Source organism: Columba livia, chromosome 5 (genome assembly GCF_036013475.1).
Source record: "Columba livia isolate bColLiv1 breed racing homer chromosome 5, bColLiv1.pat.W.v2, whole genome shotgun sequence".
Taxonomy (NCBI): Eukaryota; Metazoa; Chordata; class Aves; order Columbiformes; family Columbidae; genus Columba; species Columba livia.
Window position 1 is genome coordinate 44,294,325 of NC_088606.1, and position 18,375 is coordinate 44,312,699.

The 18,375-nt window shown below is 46.1% G+C and overlaps 1 protein-coding gene across 7 annotated transcripts in view; it reads right to left on the reverse strand.

The window, feature by feature from the left end:
- Nucleotides 1-3,245: 3,245 nt before the first annotated feature.
- TSPAN18 (tetraspanin 18) overlaps nt 3,246-18,375 on the reverse strand; it is a 120,511-nt gene continuing 105,381 nt past the window's right edge. For all 7 annotated transcript variants that reach the window (XM_065064745.1, XM_065064746.1, XM_065064749.1 and 4 more), the window contains 5 exons: nt 16,117-16,191; nt 10,235-10,333; nt 9,226-9,405; nt 4,342-4,425; nt 3,246-3,419 (listed from right to left, as the gene is read on the reverse strand). In XM_065064745.1, the coding sequence (XP_064920817.1) occupies nt 3,372-3,419; nt 4,342-4,425; nt 9,226-9,405; nt 10,235-10,333; nt 16,117-16,191 (486 nt within the window). In that variant the 3' untranslated portion in view covers nt 3,246-3,371. The remainder of the gene's footprint in view (nt 3,420-4,341; nt 4,426-9,225; nt 9,406-10,234; nt 10,334-16,116; nt 16,192-18,375) is intronic.

Here is an 18,375-nt window from a genome sequence, read left to right on the forward strand (position 1 = left end):
TTAGCTCCACTATCTAATAAAAAGAACATTTACAGTTTTTAAAATAGATTTCCAACATTATTTCACACACAGCCCTTTTCCCAGGCATTTGAGCATTAAATAACAGCAGGGAGGCAGGAGCACTGAGAGGGGCTGTGGGCTTGCAGGTGCAGCTCTTTACTCTTTACTCCTTCTGCTCTTTACTCCTTCCATCCAAGGTGCTTGGGCTGTGGTTGCAGTGCTGCAGCAGGGACAGCAGCTCCTGCTGGACCCCAGCCTGCCCTGAGCTCTCCAGCAAGCAGTGAATTGAGCTTGAGCCCTGGACCCCAAAATATTCACCAGAGCTCTTAAAAACAAATATTAAAATGCAGTTGCTTCTCCTGCCTACTGTTCTGAAAGCTACCATACAACAGAGGGGGCTGCCACATGATCAAGGGACAAACCCAACAAATTTACATGCTTTGCCACACAGCAGGAGTCTGCTTTCTGGGCTTGCCTGTTCCTTAAATTTCTCCAGGGGGGAATTCCTTCTGCATGTTACCAACTTCCATAGGTCCCCTCAGATTTGCACATAACAACTCTTCCCTGTTCTTGTTTAAAACGTGCTGCCTGGCCTTTGCTGGGGGTTCAACCTGTGTTTCCAGGGGCATGCCAGCCAGCTGCAGAGAGGCTTTGAAGTCTTCATCCAGAAAAAAGCAATGGGGGATCAGACAAGGTAAGAGAGAAGAAACAACTGCAAAGGCCAAAATAACAGATGAATAAGAAATCTTTTTGAAGATACAGGGACAACCATTAGGGGAGCAGGAAAGTGAAAAAGCTAAAAACAGACAAAGCAATGAGTACAGGATTAGGAAAAACAAAGAGAAGTAAGCCTGCAGCGATCCTACATGAGGCATGTATATTTAACACCTGGTGCTGTGGCACCAGAAAGTGTCATAAAAGGCCTTCAAGGGTTGTTTATTGTTGTTGTTGTTTTCTTCAACCACACACCATGTTACAAATCTGGGTATTTGCCTTCCAGGCTCTAACCTGAGATAGCCAGGCCTTTGAATAATAAATGGAGAGGAAAGGAAAAAAAATTAGAGCCTTGGGGAGGCAGTTCGGCTTCTCTTGCTCACCTCCAGCCAAATTACCATCTCTGCTGATGGTTTTGTTTCTCCCCTGGGAATTGCTCCCCCAGAATAATTAGTGACATCAGCTCCTGAGGCAGAAGCAGAACAGATCAGCTCGCCTTCTGCTTGGCCCATTCCCTGCAAGACTAGTAAGATGCAACAGATTTTTCCTATCTTAAGTGTAGCACCTGCTGTCGGGTACAAATACTGCTGGGTTTTGGCTAGCAAAACTATTTTCCTTCATTAAACAGCAGACCAGAATTTAACGCTAAAATGCCTCATTAAAAGCAGGTCCAGAAGGAAATAGTTCAGGAAACCTTTCCATGAGGTTTAACTCAACATCTCAGGCTGCTCAGCAGCCGTGGTCTCCTGTTGCTGGTACACGGTGGCTGCAGCTCCACCTGCCCAATCCTGCTAATGAGCAAACTGTTGTTCTCAGACAAAGGTTGGAAAAGCTCTAATGCCTCATTCCTGTTTCTTAGTATCCTGATTCTGTGGCCTGGATATTTAGCCAGGATCTTTACCATGGCCCAGGCTTTCTGCTGCTTTCCTCCCATCCCCATAGCCTGTGCAGTGCCCCTGAGAGAGCTGAAGGGACATAGCCCCAGTGGTGCAAGGTAGCAGCCAAAAGCACATCTACTGCTGCAAAGCCAGGCCATGAGGCTACTGCTCAGCTCCTCACTGCTGCCTTCTGCCTCCTTCCTTGCCAGTGGTTACAGGTTTCAGAAGGGCTGATTTAAGCCAAAACAAAAGCATTCCGTAATCTGAGCATATAAAAATTGTAAAAAGACCTAAACTAAACACGAAACCACAGCTCCTTCTGTCTGCCCCCAGGCAAAATTATTTTGTGATCAGGGAGTGACCAGATGAAGAATTAAGGCAACAGGTGTTAAAGCTTCCAGAGGAGAGGATCCAGTGACCTATCCAGGTTGATAACCACTAGCACCAGAGCAGGAGCTGGTGTGATTAGGCTGCACGCTGGGTGCTCTTAGAGCCTGCCTGGGGCCTCTGCAGTTCCATCTTAATCTCTGACCAAGGTCCAGTCCCAGGCATGTTGCTCAAGTTTACTTCCAAATGATTAAGTAGCTGACATGTTAGTTAAATGTCAAACTATCTCAAGGGAGGAAACACTCATCTAACAGGCAGACTAAAACAATTCTGAGGATGCTTTTGTCATGAGCCGATGGGAGGATCTTGGGGGAAATCCTCTGAGCAGAAATGATGCCACAAGTCTGTTTCAGGCAAATAGCATGGGAGCGGCTGGCAAACCTCAGCCCCCCACATCCAGCACCATACCTGGACCTGCCCTTCGGGCTAGAAAGCATGTAGGAACCACTGCAAATACTTATTCTAACAGAGCACCACAAACTGCTTTTTGCAAGTATGAAGGGAAAGGCAAAGGCTGACAAGATTTAAACACAATTTCCTTCCCCTCTCAGAAAGGCAGCAGCATCAATGATTCTTGACCAGAACTATTATTTTCCCAGGAGATGGGAACACAGCAGGGAACCATTTGCTCTCTTTCACAACAATGAACAGTAAATCTTAGTAAAAACACAAAGGTAGGCACCAAACTCTTGACCATCAGCTAGCCTTAGCTGAGTCCCATGGCTAAGTGAGACCACACTGCCCCTGCCTGGGGCTCCAGAGGAAAGCCAGCCTCACTGAAGTGCATGACTTCGTTGACAAACTTCAGGTGACAAGGGCAAAGCTTCCACTGAAGAATGGGTATTCCTATTCTGTGGCTGGGAATTAAACCCAGTGTGAATGACTACCTACTTCCTAGATGAGCCACCACCACTTGTTTGAAACCTGCTGGACAGTCACAGACTTCAGCCAACTTGCTGCCTTATCCAGCCCCTGCGTGGTTGTTCTTCAGTCCTTTGCTGTCTAAAACATGATAAAGCCATGAATGGTAGGCATGGCCTTGCGAGAGAGGCAGCTGTGCTCATCCTCTTGCTCCCGCGCCGGCTCGGTCAGTCTCTAGTGCAATCGGCTGCGCTGGGCTCCTGCTCCATGGCTGCTCCGGGTGGCTCTGGGCAAGGGTCCGGTGTACAGTGTAGTGCACATCACCTCAAAGTTCCAGCCCCTGAAGTACAATCCTTTTGGTCATTCATATATTACAACCTTCTTTTTTTTTTTCTTCTTTCCCCCCCCCCCCCTTTTACCCCATTTTGTTAAAAAAAATAAAGTTTTTTGGGTGTTCTCAGGTTTTGTTTCTTCTGATATTCCTTCTTCCTTCTGAGCACATAGGGAATATGGTGGTTCACAGGCTGCCCCTTACTGGATCCCACGAAAGAGACACATGGCAAAGATCATGGCGAACAGCTGGAAAGGGCGGGGGCAAGAAGAGAGCAAAACCAAAAGAGAACCACGAGAGTCAGCTGCATCTTCCAGAAGATCAGCAAAGCCTTTCCCAGCCCCGGGACCACCCCCATCCCTCTCTCCTGCCCAGCAGTCAGTGGCGCAGTGAGGGGGACCCTTCCCACCACTCAGTTTACCCTGTGGCTAAACCCTTTTTTCCTGAAGCTGATCCTGCCCCTCCTTCTCCTGTTCTCCAAACTGTTTGTGGCTACAGCAGCAGCTTGGCTTCATTCCCAAACAACCTTTGGTGTCACAGGGGAATGGGCTTTGTGTTCCCTGCCCCACACACCATTCCCACTGCCCAGAGAAGGCACAGCAGGGACATTGTGGGGGCTGCTAGGGCTCTGTCCAGCTCCTTCGCCTTGGCACAAGACGAGGGACTGGGGAAAGCACATGGCCTTGCCCCAGAGTGCTGCAGGGACATCACTTCTGGGCCCATGTCCTGTATGGTGGAAGCCTGTTCCTCAGAATCATCACTGAAGAGCCAGACACTGAGGCTGGATAATGGAAATGCTCTGGAGCCAATACAGTTTCAGGCTCTAAATAGTTTTTAAAGCAAAGGCAGAGTGTGAACACATTAAACAAGCGACAGGTTAAGTCAGCCTGCTGGGGTGCTGCCACTACGAGGGCAGTAACTTTGTGGGTCCCCAGGGGCAGGTGGTGGGTCCCTTAAGCCTCTGCAGGCATGCTGCATAGCTTACTTCCCTGCTTTTTGGGGTGAAGGACCAAGCACCCAGCTCTTTCTAGGCAATTAAAACCACAAATTGATAACCTGCTCGTGCTTTGCAGGAGCAACTTCCCCTGCCAAGGGGAGTGCCTGCCTGTTTGCCTTGCTGCAGGACATCTACCGACACGGCTTTTCTTCTGGTCACACAGCAGTACGTACCTCAATAGCCAACACTCCGATAGCAAGGGCTCCAGCAAGGTACACATAGGTCTCAAAGGAGTTCAGGATCACAGTGTAGCAGCCCTAGGAGGGACAAAACATGGTGAGACACACCTGAACAGCACTTTGTGTTTTCCTGACAGCACAGTCCTTGTACAAGAGGTTTGCTCAGATCGAGGTACCACAAACACGGCTCCCTCTGACGACCCCACTGCTCCAGCCCCACAGGCTGGTGTCGGGGAGGGGAAGGTTTTGCTGTGATGGGTTGGGAGTGGGTCACACTCACAACCCCTCACTGACCATGAGGAACCATGACTTCTTGCAGGGCAGAGAGGAGCAGCCCAGAAGATGCAATCCCTCTGCCAAGGGCAGAGACCAAACACAGAGGAAAGGATCCTCAGGGTAGATGACAGACAGCCCCGGCTGGCTAGGGAAAATGATTATTTACTTAAAGCCAAGGCAGAAGATTCTTGAATCCTCTCTCAAAACCAGCATCTCTTGCACACCTCAGGACCTTTTGTCTGTGCCTTCTCGCAAAGGAGCATGGAATTTTCTAAGACTTTTGATATGGTTCCCCACGCCTCCTACAAGAGAAACTGATGTGTTACAGTCTAGACAAGTGGTCTCTGAGGTGGGTGGGAGAACAGGCCAGACCCAGAGGGTGGTGGTCAATGGCTCCCTTTTAAACTGGCAACCTGTCATGACTGGGTACCCCGGGGATCAATATTGGGCCCAACACTGTTTAACACCTTCATAAGTGATCTGGATGATGGGATCAAGTGTAGCCTGCTGAAATTTGCTGATGACACCAAATTGAGTGTTGAAGTTGACACTTTGGATGGGAGAGCCACCCTGCAGGATGACCTGGATAGGCTGGAAAAATGGGCTAACAAGAACCTTACGAAGTCCAACAAGGTCAAACGTAAGGTCTTGCACTTGGGAAAACATCATCAAGGAGTGCAGCATGAGTCTCTGCAGATGAGACACAATCAGAAGAGAGGAGAGCACAGACAGGTTCCACTCATGATGCAGACCCAGGGAGTTCAGACTCTTGAGGCAGTAACCGAGCAGTTAGTCATGCCCTTGTGAACATGAGACCACGCAGCAGCAGCAAGTCTGTTCCGGCCATGTTCCAGCCCAATTTTCAGGGGAAAGCATTCAGTGCAGCAACAAAATGTTTTGGTTCTTGCCAGAACTCCAACCTTAACCCAACTACCAGCATGCCCTGCTCAGATGGCTACAAACTGGGGTGAGCACAAGTGTAGCCAGCTCTGTCCTACCAGCACAGTGTCTAAAGAGCCTGCCTTTGCTCCAGGAATGCCTGAATTCAGCCATCAGTTGTTTGGGAGTGTCCCTCCTGTTTTACAGAAGTGCCTTACTGTATGCTTGGTGACACTTGCTGTGCACATGGCTTCTCCCACCAACACTCTGTGGTGTCAAGGGCTCACCTTTCCATAAAAGCAGCAGGCCTCAGCATCATCACTTAGGGAAAGCTAAATCTGTTATCTGCTTCAAGCCTTTCTCAAAATACACTTCTCTTTCCCTTCCCGCTGCTTGTCATTCTCTCTTCCCCATATACTTATGGCAATCAGACCTGACAGAAGCAGTGTGGTGCTGTCTGCTATGATCTCCTACCCAGAGCATCTTTGCCAACTGTTTCCAGCTGTCAGGCAATGAACAGCTCACACTCTGCTTCCAAACTCCAGTACTCCCTTTCAAACTCTGCTATCAAGTGCTGAAAAGAGGACCACTGCTTAGTCTGGAGAGAAAAGGAGGCCTGTACATATGGTCAGTATAGAGCTCAGTTGGCTTATTAGTGCTGAAGCATTCACAGACAAAAGCTTTGCTATTAAGCTTCTTAAACTTCACCTCTCAGTTACAATGTAACAAAACAGAATTGGTAAGTTATCAGTGTTAGTGGCATTATAACGAACCATCTTGTTCCAGTCTAGTACTGGGAAATAAGTCAAGAGAGATGTCTGGGAAAAGAAATGTGCTTTTTCTACTGTAAAGAATAAAAGAGCAGAGAAATGCAGCTTTCAAACACTTCTCTACCTTGGAAAACAGACATGGTTTTGCGTCTGCTTAACCCTCAATCTTTTGCTTGTATATGTTGTTAATGAGGAGTCTTTGTGAACTAAACTGGAGCCACTACCTCAGCCAGTAGAGCCAACTCCATCCACAGTATCACAGTATCACAGTATGTTTGGGATTGGAAGGACCTCAAAAGATCATCCAGTCCAATCCCCCTGCTGGAGCAGGAACGCCTAGGTGAGGTCACACAGGAACATGTCCAGGCGGGTTTTGAATGTCTCCAGAGAAGGAGACTCCACAGCCTCCCTGGGCAGCCTGTTCCAGTGCTCTGTTACCCTCACTGAGAAGAAGTTTTTTCTCAAATTTAAGTGGAACCTCTTGTGTTCCAGCTTGATCCCATTACCCCTTGTCCTATCATTGTTCGCCACCGAGAAGAGCCTGGCTCCATCCTCATGGCACTCACCCTTCATATATTTATAAACATTAATAAGGTCACCCCTCTGTCTCCTCTTCTCCAAACTAAAGAGACCCAGCTCCCTCAGCCTTTCTTCATAACGGAGGTGCTCCACTCCCTTAATCATCTTTGTTGCCCTAGGCTGGACCCTCTCCAGCAGTTCCCTGTCCTTCTTGAACTGAGGGGCCCAGAACTGGACACAATATTCCAGATGTGGTCTCACCAGGGCAGAGTAGAGGGGAAGGAGGACCTCTCTCGATCTACTAACCACTCCCCTTGTAATACACCCAAGGACGCCATTGGATAAGCTGTTCCATTACTTTCCCAGGGACAGAGGTGAGGCTGACCAGTCTATAATTACCCGGGTCCTCCTTTTTGGAGACTGGAGTGACATTTGCTTTCCTCCAATCCTCGGGCACCTCTCCCCTTTCCCAAGACTTGGCAAAGATGATGGAGAGCAGTCCAGCAATGGCTTCAGCCAGCTCCCTCAGCACCCACGGATGCATCCCATCTGGACCCATGGATTTATGGATGTCCAGACTATTTAACTGCTCCCTAACCCAGTCCTCATCGACTAAAGCAAACTCCTCCATTGACCTGGCTTCATCCGGGGTCTCAGGGGTAGAGGGCTCCACAGGACAGCCTCTGGCAGAGTAGACAGAGACAAAGAAGGCATTCAGTAATTCTGCCTTCTCTGTATCTTCTGCCACCAGGGCACCCACCCCATTCATCAGTGGGCCTACATTGCCTCTGGTATTAGTTTTATCTGCTATGTATTTGAAAAAGTTCTTTTTGCTGTCTTGACCCCTCTCGCCAGCTGTAATTCTAAGGAGGCCTTGGCTATCCTAGCTGCCTTCCTACATCCTCTAACAGCAGCCTTATATTCCTCCCAAGTGGCCAGCCCCCGCTTCCATGACCTGTAAACTCTCCTCTTCTGCTTGAGCATACCCAACAGATCCCTATTCAACCACGCAGGCCTCCTGGCTCCCTTCCTTGACTTCCTACATGTGGGGATGCTCTGATCCTGAGCGTGGAAGAAGCAATCTCTGAATGCAATCCAGCTATCTTGGGCCCCTTTTCCTTCAAGCAGTCTTGCCCACGGGATTTCCCCCAGCAATTGCTTGAAAAGGCCAAAGTTAGCCCTGCTAAAGTCCAGGGTTGCAATTCTACTTGCTATTCTGTTCCTGCCACACAAGATGCTGAACTCCACCATATCATGGTCACTGCAACCCAGGCAGCCCTCAACCTTTACTGCTTCAACCAGACCCTCCTTGTTAGTGAGGATGAGGTCCAGCAGTGCACCTCTCCTAGTCGGCTCCTCCACCATCTGCATGAGAAAGTTATCATCAATGCACTGGAGGAACCTCCTGGACTGTGGCTGGCTGGCTGAATGGTCCTTCCAGCAAACATCAGGGAAGTTAAAATCACCCACAACAACCAGGGCCTGTGACTGTGAGGCCACTCTCAGCTGCCCATAGAAGGCCTCATCAACTTCCTCAGCCTGATCTGGTGGCCTGTAATAGACGCCCACAACAGTGTCACCCCTGCCAGCCTGCCCTTTGATCCTGACCCATACACTCTCAACTCGCTCGTCATCTGCTCCTGGGCAGAATTTAGTACATTGTAGTTGCTCTCTCACATAGAGAGCAACTCCACCACCACGCCTGGCTGGCCTGTCTTTCCTGAAAAGGGCATAGCCATCCATGACCACATTCCAGTCATGTGAACTGTCCCACCATGTTTCTGTAATTGCCACCAGATCATAATCTCCCGACCGAACGTAGGATTCTAACTCCTCCTGCTTATTCCCCATGCTGTGCGCATTGGTGTACAGGCATTTCAGGGAGCGAGCAGAGCACACCAATTTCTCCCTGGGGGCATAGGAGGCCACCCGGTCCTCATCAGTTTTAGAATGCTGCCCCACTGGGACAAGCCCAGCTACAACCCCATCCCCCTTTGAGCCTAGTTTAAAGCTTTCCAAATGAGCCTATCTAATTACTGCCCCAGCATCCTTTTGCCCCTGCGAGATAAACTTTTCCCATTCTTACTGACCTGTGCTGACTCGCTGATTAACTTTTCAGATACGGTATTAACCTTCAGAAACACAACAAAACTTGACACAAACTTCCACTCCACCTCTGAGTTCCTTGAGAAAAATCTTAATTTTTCTGCTGATATAGCACAACGTGGACTTGGCAGCCCACACCATCAATGAAAGGGGATTTTCAAAATCAGACATATGCCACGACTTCAAAAGATGTCAGCAGAAGTGTAATTAGGATGTCAGCTACAGTCAGAATGGCATGACCTGCCAGCTTCACTAGCTACTCATGACCACGACAGCCATCTCTCTGCCCGCTGTGAAACTCCTTTTCCTGGTGTTTGGCTTCCCTTACCTGTCGGTTCTGAAACCTCTCGATGCCCGTGAGGCAGGCTTCCTTGTTCACAAACATCCCTTCCCGGCTCTGGATCTCTCGCTGGCAACAAGCCTCTGGTGTTGCTGTCTCCCAAGAAGAGTGTGGAAAATGAGGGACTGCTTCAAAATCTTCAGGTCCATTCACTCCACAGCAGGCAAACTAGGGAGAGGCACAGAGAAGAAAAGGCAAAGTTGACACTTTGCCCTGAAAGCAGATAAGAGAAATCTACCAAAGACCTATTCTTGTAGGGATCAAAGCTTTAGTCAAAGCAGAGACAAAACAACTGTTGTTTCCAAAGAAGTGGGGTTTTTTTATACCTTGGAGCTTGTTTCATCAAAGCCTTTTTATAAAGCCCCAGTGTTCCCATGTCATACCCTATACACTAAGGTACCACTGGGCATATTGCCACAAACTACACAGGGCTTTGGAGCACATCCAGGGGGACTTGCTTGAGATCACCCAGCAAGTCTGTAAGGGAGCCAGCAGTACAATCCAGGCTCCCAGCTGCCCGTTCTCCCCGTCGCTAATGGCCAGGATTATTGCTGCTCAAAGGCACTGCTAGGTGATTCAAGTCAGGTCCCTTTTTAGATTCAAGTCAGGCCCTTTTTAAGGATTCAAGTCATACTCTGACTCTGTCTCCTTTCAGTCAGCAAAAGGAAATGTCTTTATTAAAGTCCTGAATCAGCATGAAGGGCAGCAATCATCTTTTTCTTTTAAGATTAAAATTGACTTTTCATCTGCAGAGCCTGACATCTTCCTCCTCCCTCCTGAAGAGATACACCATGGGCTGTCCTGAGGACTACATTCACATATGTACACATACACACAGGGGACTTCTTCTAGTAGATAAGAACAATTCGCTTTGAGAAAGACCGGCTGCCAGACGAATTCTCATCTCCCTCCCACCGCCACCATGACCCCGGTGCTGCTCTTGACACAACAGGATGGCTGAGCAGGGACAGCTTGGGGCTGGCATGGCCAGACTTACTGTGATCATGACAGAGTTCCAGGTGGAAGAGAAAACGTCTGTGTTGTTGTTCCTCAGGTAATGCTTCTTCAGCTCCTTGGTGAAAAACTCTCTGGTCAGCTGAAACACACAGACGGGTGGAAACGCACAAGTTACTGTCAATGCCTCTTTCCCAAGCACCCTCCAAAGCTCTCTTTGGTGAATGCTGGTGGTTAGCTTTCTTTTTTTTTTTTCCAAACCTCAGAGGAGAAATATGGGAAAAGCCACTGCCTGAAACCATAACTATATCCAGAGTGAAAGGTACTCGTCCAATGAAACTGTTGCTCATTAAAAATCAGGGATTGAATTACATCTATACTTGTAACCTAATATTTGCATTTAAAGGTCGGTTGTTTTTTTAAATATCCAGTGGTATTTGAATGTGTTTCATAAGTTGAAACAGGACTAAAACAGATTTTAAATATCTTCAAATCCACACCCAAATAGTAGCTTAACTTATCATGCTTCCTGAGGTCTGCAGGCAAAGCATGTTTTCCCCATAACTTTTCATTTTAAACCAGTTAACTTCCTACTAATGGCAACTTCTCTGAATTTACTTCCATGTGTGAGAAAGCAGAATCATGCTCTAATACCAAACTTTCTGGGAATGAAAAGGAAGTAAAAACCATGTAATTAATGTGAACTGTTCAAGTCAGCTTACAAATCAGAAAACAGACCATTTCCCTGACAATGCTATAGATTATCTAAACTGACCCACACATATGGAGAAAAAAATCCTCTTTATATTTCCTGTGTTTGGATAATTAAACAATTTTTGCTAAGGTCAACAATAAAACCAAATGGAATTTCATTTACTCCTGTTTACATTTACCGTATAATAGAAAACCTGACCCAACATTCAGAGTGTCCTCAAAAAGGCAGATACTTTGAAATTGCATTTACTTAGGACTACTCTCCGGAGGACTAGTAAATATACAAACTTCATAGTCTTAAACTAAACACTCCAATCTTTCTACCTTTCTGTCACTTCAGGATGAAAACATCAAGGAACCCCCTTTTCAGGTTGCCAATAGGTCTTGACTTGTGTGGTCCCTTCTCTAAAATACCTTGTGACTTGCAATGCACACAGGCAAAATCTCTGCCACTGCAAAGTCTCAGCGAAGTGGGTTGGACTCAGCTGGATATAGTTCTGCTCTAGGTGTTGCATATTTGCAGGATAAGAAATTAAGCTGCCTGAAAAAGGCACCCCCTTTCCCCATCTTGTTCATACAGCACTGCAGATGCAGCAACATACACTGCTACGAGCTGTTTTCAGGTTCTTGATACGCAACATGAAATATCGCGCATACATATGTATGAGATGCATGAGTGGGCACAAAAGCACAAGCTTGTTTGTTTCCTTTGTAATTCTGTCACAAAATCTAATGAAAAAAAGAGAAGGCTGTGGTGACTCTTTAAAAGACCCCAAATAACACTTCATATTGACTTTTCTTTTACAAATACAAACTAAGGCACATTTAATTACTACATCAATACTGGGTAAAACTTTGTCACAAAGACTCGAATGATGTACTATTATACCTTTTAATGACATATGCTGCCAAGTTCCTAAATCACTTTTATGAGACAGAGATTAGCTCATTTTTTGTTCCTGAAAATTAAAATACCGGAAGATCAGAGAGGACTGGCATACCCCTTTGGGAATTTGGCGCACTGAGGGAAGGTCAGGTTAGAAGATGCTGAAACATGTCCTCAGTGTTCTCCTTTCCTTCCCTTTCTCTGTGCATTCTATCTGCACAGCATTCTAACCTGCAGAGACCCCAGTGCATTTTTTTGATGCTTGTCTGTTTCTGAATCGCGGACTTTGAAATTGATATTACTGTTGGTAATAATCCCAGCTGACTGCCTTTGGCAGGGTCTAAAACTAAAGTCATATAAATATAAAGTGAAACCTTTATTTTGACAGCAGCAACCCCAAAGGAAATTGATCAGAGTTTGTGTGCAATTTTTACGAGACGGCCTAAAACGAAACCTAGTGCTGGAAGGGTGAGTTTGCCAGGAAAATAACTGATTCCATCACGCTGCTCTTGTTTGTCCTGAGTTCAGAAATATGTTTAAAAAAAAAGAAAAAAAGATCATCAGAAGCATCTATCTTATTTTAAAAAATTGCTGACAAAGGAGAATAAAAGTCAGCAAGACAGTCCTACTTAGATGTCCATGTCTCCCCTCTCGCTGAAGCCCTGATGGAGTCTGTGCACATTGGAGTACTACAGAAAGAACTGCTCGGAAGGGAGCGAAGGACCTACTGATAAATCTACATCTTTGCACATGCTTCTGACAAATAGTTACACCAGCCACAGTAATGAACAATAAAGAGCTGTTCAGGTGTTGTGTTTTCTAGCTGTTCTGGGGGGAACGCCTCCAAGAAGCACATGTATGCATACATCCGCACGCTAGTGAATGAAATGGGACTTGTTCAAAAAAATAGCTTGGCTGGAATCACTGCAGCCACGTGAAGGGGGTTTATGAAGAAGAGGGTGTTTCTGCTCAACACAGGTGTGGTGGCACTGGCCAGGAAGGCCACAGCCTCCTCATGCAGCGCTGTGCCAAGGAACACTGAATGCTGTGCAAGACGCTGGCTTCATGGTGCCTGTGGGAAACAGGGCACACTGCTGTCCCTCTTTCCTGCCTGGAGCATCCTTGTGTCCTTCTGACACAGTGCAGGGCTTGTGCAGCCACCTGTCCTGCACACCTCTCTTCATAGCACCTTCCATCTAAGAGACTCCAGCTTCCTAACGGAAGGATGAACTTTGCATACTCTTCAGCTTTTGCCTTATGTCTGAGGAAACAGAGGTATCAGGAGCCCAAGTGACTTGTCTATCAAGTTTCAGAACTGAGGCTAAAAATCCAAAGAGCTCTGCCACTGGACTAATTTCTTCCTACCACCCTGCTTGCTTACTAAGATAATTATCTAAAAAAAAAAAAAAAAAGAGTAAAATACTCCTCTGAAGGGCATATCAAGAGCAACTCCTGAACATAAGTCAAGTTGCTCTTCCACAGCCTGTCTCTATTGTTCATGGAAAACTTTAGTTTATGAGAGGTCTTGTAGAAGAAAAGGGTTCCTCCACCCTCCAAAACCTCCTTTACAAAAGAAGAGAAACTTTGGTACTCCTGTAGCTGATAAACAGCAGCCTTCCTCTTCAGAGACTGCTTTTAAAAACTTCTTTGGGTGTCTAGTCAGACTCGCATATCACAGTAGCTCATCACCACTAACACCACTTTCATTCATCCCGCCACCCCACTCCGCTTCATTGACTCTTCCTCTCATGTCAAATCTCAGCAGAAAACATCTCCTTCCTCCCTTATTTTTGTCTCTTAATTTCTTTCACTCCCTCAAAAATTAATAATTTAACTCTGTTGAGTGTTTGGGACCTAGCTGGAATGTAAAACACTATGCAAAAGAAAGTTGCACTCAACATTATCTGGAAAGTGAAAAGATGGAGCGTATCTTTCTCTTCTGTCTCATTTTATATACCCATTGAGGCCAGAGCCTTATGGACCGGTGCAATGACCATCACAGGAACCCACTTTGTAAGTTTCCAAGAAATTTAGGTTGCCTAAATGTGGATTTACTACCACATGCCTTGAAAGTAACTCATTTGATAGGAAAGAGAAAAGCACGTCTGAACCTGACCTTAAACTGCTACTGTGAAGAATTCTTCCTGACATGGGGTCACTGGAAGACCACTCCCATCCCCATGGACACCCTCTCCAGCCATCTGGCCTCCTCCTAACCCAAAGATGACAGCAAAACTAGCCATCAAGCTAGAGGAGCTACCACCAAAATATGTAGCAACAGCAAAACAATTTTTTTTACAGAAGAAATCTGAGGAGAGAAAAAAACCACAAGACTTTACAGACTGAGACTTCTGCATAGAGCCATCTCCAGCTATGCTGGGATCTGACATTCTTCATTCCTTCACATTTAAGCCCTTCTTGTCAATCATTCTGACAGAGTGGGAAGCTGGTGACGCAAAAAAAAGACAAGCTCAGGAAAGATGGGAGTTTGTTCTCCTTCAGGTTTTATGTCACACCATCACTGCCAGATGCCACAGAAGTCTAGAATAACCACTGTGACCTTATCTTGCAAGGTAACATAGCCTCACATGTCCCATGGCTTCCATGGCAATGGAAGGCACTGATGCTTTGCCCAGAAGCAAGATGTAAGCAGGCTCCCTCATGACGGAGGGACAAGGATACAGCCAGCCCTGTGGTCACCCTGCACACAGGACTCACAGTGAGCCTTGTCTAGGTTCTCGTGCCTTTTACCAGTGTCCCACAGGGCATTTGGGCGGTGGGAGCAGTCAGCTGCCACTGCTTTCCCAGAACCTGCTCACCAGAGACCACCTTCTCTCCCCATCATGAAGCCTGTACCAGGGTCTGCAGGGCAGTTTCTACATGTGCGGTCTGCTGCTTGTGCTGAAGCAAAGGAATTTTCTGAAAACTCCTAACAGCAGAGCTGTGATGACCAGAACACATAAGACCCCCCCATGCTGCAACCTGTTTATGGAGTGGTAGCTGTTTCCATGAAGCATGGTCTCAAAGCCTGAGCTGGAATGAGGCACCCACCCTGTGTACAGAGTGCCATCCCTCCCCCTGTGCCTTCATATCTGAGGCAAAGACTGGCTTATAAAGGGGAAAAAATCCTGCCACTATCTCCTCCCAAGACCATCCTACTGCACAAACAACACACTGTCTTGCTGCAAGGTTCCTAAGTCTTGATTCTTTGCTTATAAAAATATTTTTTATAGAATCAAATTAAAAGTATATCCTGGCTCAAGAAAGTCATCATTATATATGGCCCTTCCATGCTCATGCTGTATTTCTGTCATGTTCAGTACAGGAAACCTGCTGTATATTCTCTTACTACTGGCAGAGGCCAAATAAACAAAGTATATGCTAAGAGTCACTAGTTACCACCTCTGCTAGCCAATGTTTTTTCACAGTCACCACTCAGAGTCATATTTCAAAGATGGGCTGGCTTGACAAGGATGGACCTAGTTCAGTCAGGCTTTTCTTTGCACATGTGTGAACATTAAAAAAGAATGCACAAACCTCTGCTGGTTAGAGAAACAAATGAGACTGTGCTTACTACTAGTGTAGTAAAAGCTTACTACTAGCATAGAGGAGGGATGATGGCCATATAATAATATGCATAGCAGCAGAGTAGAGGAAGGTTACATCACAGGAAGCTGTGGAGAGAAGGACTAGAACTTGTAAGCTGTGCAATATGCAAGGGATTCATTGATGGGACTCAAAATGGGACATGGGAAGACTTGCTGAGGGCACATCATGGGGGATATCTTACAAACTGCATTGAGAGGAATCTGGTGAGCACCAGAACATGAAAATTCAGGAAGTAATATGATTAGAAGAGGCACAAGACAGTTTTTGCACTGCAGAGCAAGTGTTGGTTCTGTTGTAGAAACAGGAGGTTTCACTAATAATATTAATATTAAACACATGCTCTATTGAAAAAAAGAAAATAATTGCTTTTAAACTTAGCGTGACTTTATTATAAAACTCCTCTCTGATGAAATGTGCAGCTGGTTTGGCTGCAAAAGAATCAGGAACACTCATAAAACTTCAGGATTTAAGTAGATCCCTAGTGTATTTCTCCTGTGTACCCAAAAACCATCCACCCTGCACAAGCCAGGTAAATTAGCATTCACCAGCTTGTTGATAGCTCTGCAGACTGGGGGTAGTAATGAAGCAGGTTTGTTGGTATTTGGAACAAACAGCTGTTCTACAAACAAATGAGACACCACCTACACCACGCTCCAGCTGGGTACAAATCCACCAGGGTTCAGATTTTGCCCACCATAGGATAATAGGATACTTACATTTTCTCTGAAGATAAAAGCCAGGATTGCAGCTGAAAGCTCCGCCAGGAAGATCAACAAAATAAACATGAAGAACTGGAAAAGAGAAGATGCAGAAAAAAACACAGGCATACCATTAGGTGCATGCAATAGGCAGTAGGAACACAAGGTTTTAAAAGTCACCAAAGAGATGGAAACCTTTTTCCCCTGACAATTAGAAAAAAAAATCTGTGAGACAGTAACCTGGAGCAGTCACAGCCCCTCTCTGACCACATTACATGACATGGGAGCTTGAGATGCTTTTGCCTGGTTCTGATGGGTAAAAGGGTATAAGGCTACAGGGCCCATAACATGCTGTGGTCAATCTGCATCAGCTTAAAACAGTAAAGCCCACTCTGATGGAAAATGTTATAGCATTGTGTAGATACTCACATGGGGTTAATCTGTCCTGACACAGTGAGGGGAATTAATGCACGTAAGTCATGACATGTGTATGCCTGCAGATGTACCCCTTTTCCTCTCCCCCCATCACAACATAAATTATCTTATTGTAATATGATCATGGCTCATTTTGTATGGAAGGAGGTAGTGAGACATGTACTCAAATATTTACACCTGTAACAAACTCTTTTCAGAGTATTCTGCATTTCGGGACAAGCTTAGCCTTGGTTAATACCCCCTTCCATACAGATGTGAGTTATTCGGCTGGTATGAAATAACACAGTTACTCCATCCTGACATGGTATGCATACACTGGGAACCACAGGAAACTTTGGAGGCAACAAGGGGAGCCGAAGACTTGCTTTCACACAGCCAGCCAGCCACTGCAGCTAACAACCAGGTCACCCATCCATATGAACCATGCAGAACCTCTATAGAAAGCTGGTAACACCCCACCATATTTGTAGCTTGATTATGCAAGTATCATCCATGTCTTGCATAATATCCAAAGTGTGCATGTTCAAAACCTTAAATTAAGGGCACACTGCAGACTTGACAAAAAGCAATAACCAGTACACTGAGTGGTAGCAAATGAGAAACAGGCATCAAGTTTGACACAAAACCATTCCGCTTACGTCATCGTAATTCTAGGGAAGAGAAGTGAAAGCAGAGAGGCACATGGTGGTTCAGTTTCAGCTGGAACTGTATTTTCATCCTGTTGCCCTTGCAACCTTCCACTGCTTTTGTCTAAAAGTCTTACTAAGGGCATCTTGTTTTTGTGATGTGACCAAGCCTGAGCGATTCATTGTGCCCCACAGAAATAAATCAGATGCACTTAGGAGGTTCCATCCCCAGGGAGACTGAGGTTGCGCTGCGAGGGAGCTGCCCTGGCACCTTTTCCCCCTGGGCACCGTGGGTGCTTCCTGCCTAGAATGAGCTCCTGGGGCTGCCACCCCAGACCCTCCTGCCCTGAGGTGGCACAGAGAACTGGTACACAGCTAGAGGTAAAACCCAAGCAGAGGGGAAAAGATTGTTGAAGTGGACAAATCTCCCAGGGTGGGAAAGCACTCACTGACGTCAAAGAGCTCAGGACTCAACCTGGCTTTGGGATCGATTCTCAGTTACATTGATGCTGCATGCTGCCTTGATGCTGCTGCAAACCAAAGCAAACAGTAAAAGGAATGTGCAGTGATGTGCCCTCTAACATCCTTAAAACAACAAATGTTGGTGCCAAGGAACTCCTGTGGGAACAGCGCAGACAGTAGCTAGGCTCACACCCTTTCCTGAAATGGCATTTATTTCCCTTCTTGGAGACAAAACAGTGGGATTGAGGAACCATAAGTCTCAACTACATGGACATTTTTATGTTATTATTGCCAAAAAGAAAAATCACCATTTGAGACTCATCCCCTCTAAAATTCAAGGATCCCAAGAATTAGTCCACAGACTCAAAGAATATTTTACAAAACTGAGTCAATGTCTAGAAATGAATTCAGCTTTTGGCACCATGTAAGAAAAACATGAGTGAAGGGAGAACCCACATCACATGGAGGGTAATAAAGATGTGGCACATGTTATCAGTGAAGGTGGTTGAAGAAAGAAATAAAAATAAAAATAAACACAAGTCTGGATGGGGTCTTTTGTGTGAGAAGGTCATTGAAGGTCTTTCCGAAACAGAAGGAAGGTAGATGGGGCCAGAAGTACTATTGTGATCCCCAAGCAATGATTTATAAAGAGTGTCTGAAATGCTGTGCACCATGCATTTTGGTAATGGAGAGACAATTCAAACTACCTGCTTGGAATGGGCAAAATGTTTTGTTGTCAATTATCAGAGCTGTA